The following is a 12449-nucleotide window of genomic DNA, read 5'->3' on the forward strand; positions in this document are numbered from 1 at the left end:
TTGAGAGGACCTGAATGATCATTTCAGTTTCAGCCATTGGAGTGTTCATAGGCTTTCTCTCTTAAGATGTTTAAATCTCACTTAGATACTTAGAAACCCTCAGTTTCCCTCAAGTATACTCTGAGGACCTGCAGTAACTCTTCTTTGAGGGCGCATTTGGTAATATAGAGTGAGTTATGGAGGTGGACTGGAACTTTCATGATGAGCACTATGGAGATTTCTTGATAAGAACAGTTTTCCGCCAACTTCAGTGTACATAGGAATCACTCATTAAAATGTAGCTTCTTGGAAGTTCTGAGGATCTAACACACAGCATGGTGACTATGATTAATAAGACAGTATTGTACGCTTGAAAGTTGCTGACAGTGTATCTTAAGCATTCTCACCACATGTACACAAGAGTTAAGTGAGGTGGTGTTGGTTGTCTTGACCTTGGTAATCAACAATGTATATGTATATCAACTCACACACTATACATTTTAAAAATACAGAACTATATTTGTCAATTGTTCCACAATAATGTTGGGAAGGAGGGGAATGCAGCTTCTCATTTGTTCCCTGGTGTGTGTCTTAGAGTCAATTTTTTTTTAGCCTTGAGGGAAAATTGATAAAATTGTAAGATATTTAAAGTACACAAATCATGATTTGTTATATATATTTGTTATATATGTATATATATACATAACAAAAAGATTCCATCTAGTTAATATATTCATCACCTCACATATTTAGCCGCCCCCTTTTCTGTAAGAACTTTTAATTTCTATACTCTTGCAAATTTCAATTATACAATACAGTGTTATCAACTGTAGTCACCCTGTTACACACTAGATCCTCAGACCTTATTTACCTTATAGCTGAATTTTTTTACACTTTTACCAAATTCTCCCCATTTCCTCCACCCTCCAGCTCCTGGAAACTACTTTCTACTCTTTCTTTCTAGGAATTTGACTATTTTTTTAAAAATTCTACAGCATATAAGTGGTACCATGCAGCATTTATCTGGCTTATTTTACTTACCAGATACCTTCCAGTTCATCCATGTTGTTGCAAACAACAGGGTTTCCTTCTTTTTTTTTTTTTAAGATTTTTTATTTATTTATTTGACAGAGAGAGATCACAAGTAGATAGAGAGGCAGGCAGAGAGAGAGAGGGAAGCAGGCTCCCCGCTGAGCAGAGAGCCCAATGTGGGACTCGATCCCAGGACCCCGAGATCATGACCCGAGCCGAAGGCAGCGGCCTAACCCACTGAGCCACCCAGGCGCCCCGGTTTCCTTCTTTTTTAAGGCTGAATAATATCTGTGTATATATATGTATATATATACACATATATATGTGTATATATATATACACACACACATATTTACACACACACACACACACACACACACACACATTCCTTTGACCCACTCATCCACTGATAGACCCTTGGGTTATTATCACACAGTCTCAACATTTCTAATAAACTTATAAACTTCCAGGGTATGCCCATATTGCAGGTCCACAGACCACACTTTTGAATAGCAAAGCTAAAGAGAAGATGGAAATTTCCTAGTGAACTTTTGGTCCAAGATCTTACATCCAGCATTGACCTATCTTAACTTCCATTCATGAGAAACTCCAGAGAACTCTGAAGACTCTCCAGAATTTGAAGCCTCCATCTCAAGTTCAGAAGTATTCTCTAAAATGCAGTCTACAGTCAACAGGAGTCACATAAGTACTCTAAAAAATAACATACTGATCATGCTTTTAGAAAGGTTAACATGTTCTGGGGAAGAACACATCAAACACAGAAAAGTAAAAGATGGAGAGATTCTAGCAGCACCTCCCAAATGTAAATGAATCATGACCTTCCCAGCCCATTCATGTTCTTTTCTCATTAGGCTGTGGGGCCCGTCCAGACCTAATAACTTTGTCAGAGGAGAGGATCACAGGAGGCACTCAGGCTGAGGAAGGAGACTGGCCGTGGCAAGTCAGTCTACAGGTGAATAATGTTCACCACTGTGGCGGCATCCTGATCAGCAGCATGTGGATCCTGACAGCAGCTCACTGCTTCAGAAGGTGAGGCCACAGCTTACCTACCCATCTGGGAACAACTAGGAAAGACATATACAGAAGAACGCCACCCATACCCCAAGGATGGAACATAATTGGATTATGCTAAAAATAATTGGATACCAAAAAAATTATGAGTCTTTTCTTCCTATCCATCATAGCAAAAATATTTTTTTTCTCCTTCAGCTTCCTAATTAAATCCTATTTTTCTGTTTCAGGTAAGAGTATGCCATCATGGTAAAGAACAATGATTTATATGTCAGAATGTTTAATTTAAATCCTAGCTATGAAAGCTTGAGAAATTTATTGAATCTTTATAAGCCTCTTTTTTCCCCCAAATTAGGGACCTACTATTATCTATGTTTTAGTGTTTTTGATAGGATCAAATTGATTAATCTAAACATATGTTAAATGTTAGCAAAATGAATTGTTGTAGGAAATTTTCACATTATATCATGTAAGCTGATCAACAGACTGATGACTGATCCAAGACTGTCCTATGTTATTAACTAATTCTTTCAAAACAATTATTGAATATCTACTATAAGCACAGTGTTATCCATAGCAGCTAGTTAAAAATTGCCTGTACTTTAAAGAAGCCTACATTCTAATGTTAGAGATAAACATGCACAAAAATAATGATCAAGAATAGTGAGCAACATAAATAAAATGAATTTAAACAACTTACAAAAAATTCTTCATTGATGTAACTGAAGGCTATTGCTAACATGAGGGTTAATAATCTGCCAGTGGAGAGTAGGATGCATAAACTTATTCAGAATAGAAGGACTTTAGACTCAGATGACTAAAATATGTTAGGTATAGTCACGCCTTATTATTGGAGCATCCTAGACCCCTACAGTTGCTGGGAACTAAACTCTAAATGTTCACTCAGAAAAGTGAAGATGATCTAAATCAAATGTGCCTCTGACCATATCTGTTTTCCTCTCAGACTCACTGAATATCCACAGTCTAAAATCCAATTTACCACATACCTAAAGCCCTCCTCTCCAATCAACCCAGACTTATTTCTCAAAGCATGAACCTTGAGCTCCAGCCAGGCTAAGTTATTCTCTTCCCCCGAAATCTACCTACTTTTTCAGGTTTAGGAACATTGTGCACTAACCATGATAAACTTTACTCTCTCTTAACAGTTTTGTAACAGGTACTATATTATGCAGCAGTACCCTCAAATCTGCAAAGAACTTCGTACAAATAGTGAAGATTTTTCAGAATTCCAATGGGAAAAAATGGAGGAAGGGATAGTAATATTTAAGGGAGAAGAAGCAAATTGAGCAAATGTTCTTTAACCTGAAAAAGTAGGCAGAATCTAGGGATAGAGAATAATACAATCTGGCTGGATCTCAAGGTTCAATGTTTATTCCCACCTGAAAGGCCAAAGAAAAGTGGCACTAGTTGATTTTAATCACCTTTGAGTGTGGGAACCAGAAATGCAAATACTTGCATTAATTAAGGATGTACTATAAACTGTACTGGATTCAAAGCCCTAGACAGACTCAAACACCAAAGCTAAGTAAAGGATATCACTATAATGAAAGCCATTGTTATAAATATTGTCAATGATTACCAAAGGAATTCATGATTTTAAATGCTTGGAACATCTTCTTTCCTGCTTTGTCAAAGTTTAATTGACCACATAATTCTGGGCTCATTTCTGGGTATTCTGTTCTGTTTTATAGATCTCTTTGTCTATTTTTGTGCCAGTACCATACTGTTTCGATTACTACAGCTTTATAATATAAATTGGTCCAGAATTGTGATTATCCAGCTTTTCTTGTTTATTTTTTTATTTTATTTTTTCAGTGTTCCAAAATTCATTGTTTATGTACCACACCCAGGGCTCCATGCAATACATGCCCTCCGTAATACCCACCACCAGGCTCACCCATCCCTCCACCCACTTCCCCTCTAAAACCCTCAATTTGTTTCTCAGAGTCCACAGTCTCTCACGATTCATCCCCCCCCTCTGATTTCTCCCTCTTCAGTTTTCCATTCCTTCTCCAAATGTCCTCCATGCTATTCCTATGTTCCACAAGTAAGTGAATCCATATGATAATTGACTTTCTTTGCTTGACTTATTTCACTCAGCATAATCTCCTCCAGTCCCATCCATGTTGATACAAAATTTGGGTATTCATCCTTTCTGATGGAGGCATAATACTCCATTGTATATATGGACTATATCTTCTTTATCCATTCGTCTGCTAAAGAGCATATTGGCTCTTTCCACAGTTTGGCGACTGTGGCCATTGTTGGTATGAACACTGGGGTACAAATGTCCCTTCTTTTCACTACATCAGTATCTTTGGGGTAAATATCCAGTAGTGCAATTGCAGGGTCATAGGGTAGCTCTATCTTTAATTTCTTAAGGAATCTCCACACTGTTTCCCAAAGTAGCTGCACCAAATTGCACCGACAGTGTAAGAGGGTTCCCCTTTCTCCACATCCTCTCCAATACTTGTTGTTTACTGTCTTGTTAATTTTGGCCATTCTAACTGGTGTAAGGTGGTATCTCAATGTGGTTTTTATTTGAATCTCCCTGATGGCTAATGGTGATGAACATTTTTTCATGTGTCTGTTGGTCATTTGTAGTCTTTTGGAGAAGTGTCTGTTCATGTCTTCTGCCCATTTTTTGACTTGATTTTCTGTTTCTTGGGTGTTGAGTTTGAGAAGTTCTTTACAGATCCTGGATATTAGCCCTTTGTCTGTAGTGCCATTTGCAAATATCTTCTCCCATTCCATGGGTTGCCTCTTTGTTTTGTTGACTGTTTCCTTTGCTGTGCAGAAGCTTTTGATCTTGATGAAGTCCCAAAAGTTCATTTTCACTTTTGTTTCCTTTGCTTTTGGATACAGAAATCAGTTGCTTTCTTATACACTAACAACGAAAATATGGAAAGGGAAATTAGAGAATTGATTCCATTTATTATAACACCAAGACCATAAAATACTTAGGAATAAACCTAACCAAAGAGATAAAGGATCTGTACTCATGAAAAAAATTGAAGAAGACACAAAAAGATGGAAAAGCATTCCATGCTCCTGGATCAGAAGAATAAACATTGTTAAAATTTCTATACTGCCTAGAGCAACCTATACTGTGAATGCCATCTCAATCAAAATTCCACCGGCATTTTTCAAGGTGCTGAAACAAACAATCCTAAAATTTGTATGGAACCAAAAGAGACTCCGAATTGCTAAGAAAATGTTGAAAAGGAAAAACAAAACTGGAGGCATCATGTTACCTTATTTCAAGCTTTACTACAAAGCTGTGATCACCAAGACAGCATAGCATGGTACTGGTACAAAAACAGGCACATAGACCAGTGGAACAGAGTAGAGAGCCCAGATATGGACCCTCAACCCTATGGTCAACTAATCTTTGACAAAGCAGGAAAAGATATACAGTGGAAAAAAGACAGTCTCTTCAATATATGGTGCTGGGGAAGTTGGACAATTATATATAGAAGAATGAAACTTGACCATTGTATTACACCACACACAAAGATAAACTCGAAATGGATAAAAGACCTCAACGTGAGGCAGGTATATAGACATTTTAACAATATTTGCTCTTCCAGTCCATGAGCATGGAATGTCTTTGCATTTCTTTGTATCATCTTCAATTTCTTTCATCAGTGTTTTATAGTTTTCAGAGTACAGGTCTTTCACCTCTTTAGTTAGGTTTATTCCTAGATATCTTCCTGTTTTTGATGCAATTATAAATGGGATTGATTCCCTAATTTCTCTTTCTGCTGATTCATTACTGTTGTATAGAAATACAACAGATTTCTGTATGTTAATTTTGTAGTCTGCAACTTTACTGAATTCGTCTATCAGTTCTAGCAGTTTTTTTGGTGGAGTCTTTGAGGTTTTCTCGATATGGTATAATGTCATCTGCAAATAATGAAAGTTGTGCTTCTTCCTTGCTGATTCAGATGCCTTTTGTCTTTTTTCGTCTGATTGCTATAGCATAGTTATTTATATTTTTAATCCCAGACACTCATACTGTTTCTTATACAAAGTGAACACTTAATAATGACTCTAATTAATGAAAATAATAGTTATATTCATTGAATGCTTACTTTGTGCACCAAACACTGTGCTTGACACACTTGTCTCAATACTTACAAACTGAGCAAGAGCATATCAACAATCACATTTTATGCAAAAATAAACTGAGAATTAGAGATGTAAAATAAATTGCCCTAAATAACACTGTTAATGTATGGCATGGCCAAGATTTAAATCTAAATGTAAGTTTTTCCAAAATCATGCTCTTATTCACATGCTGGATGAAAAAAAAGGGAGGGAAGAAAGAGATGAAGAATATCTTTAGAATCTTCTCTGTAGAAAAACAATTATCATATGCTCTCTCTGATATGAGGAATTTGAGAGGTAGGGTGGAGGGTTGTGGGGGATAGGGAGGGAAAAAATGAAACACGATGGGCTCAGGAGGGAGACAAACCATAAGAGACTCTTAATCTCATAAAACAAACAGGGTTTCTGGAGGGGGTATGGAGAGGGTGGTTGGGTTATGGGCATTGGGGAGGCTATGTGCTATGGTGAATGCTGTGAAATGTGTTAAGCCTGATGATTCACAGACCTATACCCCAGGAGCAAATAATACATTATATGTTAATTTTTTAAATAAATAAATAATAAAAAAATTTTTTTAAATATTTTATTTATTTATTTGACAGAGAGAGATCACAAGTAGATAGAGAGGCAGGCAGAGAGAGAGAGAGGGAAGCAGGCTCCCTGCTGAGCAGAGAGCCCGATACGGGACTCAATCCCAGGACCCCGAGATCATGACCTGAGCTAAAGGCAGCGGCTTAACCCACTGAGCCACCCAGGCGCCCATTATAATAAAAATTTTTTAAAAAGAATCTTCTCTGTAAAGAACCTAAGCAAAAGTAGTTCATTATGAAAAATGTGTGTAATTTGCTTACTGTAAACTACTTTTCTCATTAGGATTTTTAACTAGCATTCTTCTTACATAAGTTACTGTACCTTATAAAATTATTTCCTGGACATATATGTTTTTATTTCTGTATCATCTCTATCTAAATTCCACAAAACTCTTACTTTGTTATGTGGTTACATTTTATTTTTATTCAACCTTAGGAGCAACACTGAGTTATTCAACCCCCAATTTAGAGATCCTTTAGATAAATGATCATTCATTACTAGCTATGTAATCCAGAAATACACACCAAAGAGATACTGGTCAAATAGTTGCTAGCTGGTGACAAGAAGGACAAACACAAAATTCAAATATTCAGAACACTCACAAATTCCCTTTCAAAGTATACTTTCTTTTCTTTTTTTTTTTTAGCCAATCTAATCCTCGTGTATGGACTGCCACCTTTGGTGTTTCGATAACATTTCCTAAACAGAGAAGAAGAGTAAGGGCTATTTTAATCCATAACAATTATAACGCTGCAACTCATGAAAATGATATTGCAGCTATCCAGCTTGATGGAGGCATCAATTTTACCAAAGATATCCATAGGGTGTGTCTCCCAGAGGCTACACAGAATATTCTACCTGGTTCTTCTGCTTATGTGACAGGATGGGGATCTTCAGAATTTGGTGGTAAGTGTCTCAGGAAAATTAAGAAACAACAACAACAATAACAAAATCCCCTGGCACTTGCTGTTATGTAACGTTTTTTAGATTAGGAAACACCTGAAGGACATGTTCTATGGAAGGAACAATCTTATATTCGAAGAGTCCAAGCTCTAGTTATTACTGGGTTTCCTCAGCAAAGCAAAACAATGTCCCTACAGACTATGGGGAATTCTCAAACATAGTATTAAGGATATGTAAACTAAAGTGATGAGGAAACATGAGTTCTTCAATGATCCAGAGACTCTGTAGATCTCAAATGTCTCCCCTATAAGGAAAATTTTTTAAAAAATTGAAAAGAAGCTTCGGATAGGTATTCTCTAAGGGTATTAACAACCATTAAGGTATTCTGAGATGAAATGAATCTTGCCTCTAGAGCAAGAAACTCCATATATACATAAGCATTGCTCACTCTTGTTTATTGAATAAATAAAATAGGCATAAAAATGAGAGCAACATGAAGGAACAAATAGGGCCATGGTGAAAATGAGACTATCAGCCAGGGTGTGGAAGGATAGCATTAACAATTTCCACATGCTTCAGCTCATGTTGTAGATTGTATCTCCAAGGAATAATATGAAGGCTTAATTGTCCTAGACAATATCTCATTGTGTTTTTACGACCCAAAGTAATGTGATAAAATAGAAAAAATGTGTACCAGTCACAAAAATGGCAGTGCTACTTTAAAGGAAAATCAACATAAAATAATTTCGTGCTTTAGCCTTGAAACCAGACTGGTTTCTCTTTCAATTGCTAGATTAAAGGTTCTTCAATATGTTATTTTTTCCATTCCAAGTCAGTCAGTGAATAACTTGAATACTACTAGTCAATAGCAGATTTGTTTTGCTTTCAAGGTCTAAGGGGCACTGCATCACAAAGATAAAGCGGGAAAATAAAATTGATCTGTGTACAGGGGTTATTCTACTCTACTGCAGGAATCTACTGTCATCTTCAATAGACTCCTTCGCTGAATAAAAAATAGTGTTTGGGATACATTTATTCCTTCCCCTATTTCCATAGAGTTATTAATTCATCAATTTTGTTTTTTGTTTGCTTTTATACTTCACAGGTAACACGGTTTCAGATCTACGGCAAGCACGGGTCAGAATAATAAGTAATGATGTATGTAATGCACCAGTTAGTTATAATGGAGCTGTCTTACCTGGAATGCTGTGTGCGGGTCTACCTCAAGGAGGAGTGGATGCATGCCGGGTAAGTTCATGACAATGTTATCACGTTGTTATCTAAGTTTATAAGTACTTACTAGCCTGTGACTGTGCTAGGCATAGAGGTAACATAATTATAATACACAGCCCTGATCCTCTAAAAATTTGTTATCTAGATTTTCTAATTGAAACTCTCTTATGAAGGTGATCCAACACTAATTTTGAGAAACCAAATTCCATACTGTTTAACCACCCAAGCTCAAGAACAAGAAAGAACTGCATTTGAACTCCTTAACCTTTATAACTAATCTTTTATCCATAAATTGGGGATAATAGTAGTACAGAATTTTTTAGGTAACATGAAGGAGTAGATGAAGATCAACTATGTCAGGCATGCACTAAACAACAAAGAAATCTCAGCCATCTCAGCTATTTTTACTGTTGTTAACCCAGACCATGACCACTGACGTTAATAACTTCAATCTCTGAAAAATATATCATTTCAGTCTCAAACTCTCAGTCACTCTAAAGGTTTAAATAAATTAATCACTCATCTAATAGTCATAGACAATAACCGATTTTAAAATATAAAAAACACCTGAATATCAGCACCTTAAAGATAGAAAACATACACAAAAAGCTTAGTTATTTGAGTCACAACAGTGTCCATAACTGTAAAACAGCACAAATGGGGGGGGAGGTATATTTAGATCTGCCTGTCATTTTCAACCAAACATAAAAATGCAAATAATTATGAAATCTTTAAGTAATTAGAACATGGCTTTAATACTAATTAGTATTAAGGATATGTATATAAGTTAATTAATTAATTAAACTATTTAAACTATTTAAAAAATTAAACTATTTAAAATATTAGTGTGGTTATGTCCTTCAGTAGATTTTAATCTAATGTCTGAAACCCCATTTAGTAAAAGCAACAACTACTTACCATCAGAAATTACACTTCTGGAAATTTAAGAAAAATCAATCTTTCTTGAGGAAACTGCTGCTGTTTTCTGGAGCAAATTGTATGCAGAAAAATCAGGTTTATTCTTTCCTCAAATGTTACTGGCTTTTCTATTTAGTGCTTACATTCTTGAAAAAGTAGATAAGAAGGAGCTCTTCCACAGTTTTTCAAAGATCCCAATCTGTGGGCTCTTTCCCAAAACTAAACAGTTTTTTAATGACTGAAAGATATGTGTAAATTGAGAGAACTGCTTATCAATTTTTCAAAATACCATTAACTACCCATGGGCTTTTTTCCTTTAAGTGGAGATGTCTTCATGGTAGAGAAAATTTACTCGTGCTTTCCTCAAGATCCCCCTTACCTTCTGCATGCACACATTCTGCTCTTCCCCTCAAGCCCAGATCAAGCCTTAGCTCATCATGAAACTTTCCTTGTGTGTTCCACTCCGGACAAAGTAATTTTCAACTGAAATACATAAATACAATACATAAAGGTTTTGTTTCAAAACAACATGGCACTTTACAAAAGAGCTTATGAGATCAGTTACTTGTTTCCTTCCTTCCTTCCTTCCTTCCTTCCTTCTTTCCTTCCCTCCTTCCTTCCTTCCCTCCTTCCTTCCTTCCTTCCTTCCTTCCAAGAAAATGTATGAATTACTTCCTGTCCACCAGATATTGTGCAGGCACAGCAATGTGTTCCTAGCACTCATCAAAGTTACAGTCTAGGAGAGAGAACACAAGCTTAGATGACTGTACAATAAGGCAGTGAAGCTGTCCAGATACAGGAAAAATTACACATCCCTCTTAGTTTAGCATCTGTTTGCCCACTCTTAGTAAGACATTATGCAGATACTTACTAGAAAGAAAAAAATGCAACAAAAACCCAATGATGAGAAAGCATGGAGAACTGGTTAAATGGAGCACAAACACATAACCCAGAGGAGGCAGGTGCCAATCAGCTCGATGCAGTGCCTGCCATGCAAGCTGGTGATTCACACTCTGACCTTCTCCCCATCTAGACCAGTAACTAAGCGGGTACGAAGAGCTAGCTACTAAGAGTAGTCAAATGAACAGCAAACTACTCTAAAAGCACCTTTGGTAATAGCTGACTTTTATTAGTACAGATTATATGCTGGCTGTATAGAAAGTGTCATATACGTAAAACTCATTTAAACATACAGAAACATTATTCACAGGTGAGGAAACTCAGGCAGAGAGAGCTAGCATTAGACAGCTTACTGAATGTCATATGGCTGACAAGTGGTGGATTCCAACTTGGGCTATCTTAACTCCAGAACCCACACACTTAAGCTATCACGCAGCATGTAAAACAGACTAAATTTGTCTCCCCACCTAGATTACTGCATGTACAAATATATGTTGATTGGTTGGTTATAATTGGTTAGTAAGTATTTCATAAGGTGTGTTTTACTCATTGCCATATAATTTTTAGATAATTCACCAAAGAATCTTTTTGATGATACATTATACATCAGACACCATGTGGTTCTATGAATGGGAAGACAAAAGAGATCTATGAAGACTCATCACCCAACAAATGTTTCCTTAGCATCCCCTGTGAGCTAGAAGCTTAGGATACAGCACCGTCCAGAATAGGTATGCCTTCCATGGCAGACCTTATAGAATAGCCTGAAAAACAGACACTGAATAAGTATCCTCCGTGCCGTGAGTTTGGCAGCAATGTGTGGCTGCCACGAGGGGAACTGGTACAAGGGAGCAAGTTCAAACAGACACAAAATGTGCTTGTATAAAATAATACAGAAGCAGTGAAGGAGATACACACAGGACGTAGGAACATAGGCATTGAAAAACTAACCCAGCCCGAAGCCAGATGAGGTGACAGTGGGAGGGGGAAGACACAGGCCATGGAAGGCTTCCTGGAGGAGGTAAAGTCTCGGGGATGGGAAACCATCAGCCAGGCAACTGAGGACAGTCTTGGAAACACGCTTCTCATCTTTTCACACATGCTGAAGGAACGAGTGTTCTCGAAGGATTTCAGTAATTTTCATTTGAAAAGTGGTATAGTATTTCAACATGGTATAATATTTCAACAGAAAATGTCAGACTAAATTTACTGTGGTAATGGGTGTGACTTCTACTGACATAGAAATAAACTCCTTAAGACTTTAGGGTTGCCTAACACTTCATCATTGTGTTTCCTCCAGGGCGACTCTGGTGGCCCACTCGTTCAAGAGGATTCACGGCGGCTTTGGTTCCTCGTGGGGATAGTAAGCTGGGGGGATCAGTGTGGTCTGCCAGATAAGCCCGGAGTGTATACCCGAGTGACAGCCTACCGTGACTGGATAACTGAAAAAACTGGGGTTTAACACAATGAATGCATCTCTGTGGCAAAATCTGTATGCCGGTGTATATCTAAAATTCCAAAACTTTCTTTTTCAGGAGGAAAAGAGACTAAAAGTGCCCTGTTTTCATATCCTGTTCCATAATATGGTTTCACAAACACTATCTGTTCTTTATTACACGGATCCTATGTTTTCTCAAGAAAGCTGTATGAATATTGCATTGTATTGTGGCTGTGGGGCAGGGGAAACATGTAAGCTAGTTACAGAGGTAACAGTTGTACTGCAGTTGTGG

At 37.1% G+C, this 12449-nt stretch overlaps 1 protein-coding gene across 1 annotated transcript in view; it reads left to right on the forward strand.

Annotated features, from left to right (window-relative positions):
• Positions 1-12181, forward strand: part of TMPRSS11D (transmembrane serine protease 11D) — a 54172-nt gene extending 41991 nt beyond the window's left edge. Inside the window, exons 7-10 of the mRNA XM_045998536.1 lie at positions 1884-2061; positions 7412-7671; positions 8774-8916; positions 12020-12181. Of these exons, the coding sequence (XP_045854492.1) occupies positions 1884-2061; positions 7412-7671; positions 8774-8916; positions 12020-12181 (743 nt within the window). The remainder of the gene's footprint in view (positions 1-1883; positions 2062-7411; positions 7672-8773; positions 8917-12019) is intronic.
• The last annotated feature ends 268 nt before the right edge of the window (positions 12182-12449 follow it).

Source organism: Meles meles, chromosome 2, assembly GCF_922984935.1.
Source record: "Meles meles chromosome 2, mMelMel3.1 paternal haplotype, whole genome shotgun sequence".
Lineage (NCBI taxonomy): Eukaryota > Metazoa > Chordata > Mammalia > Carnivora > Mustelidae > Meles > Meles meles.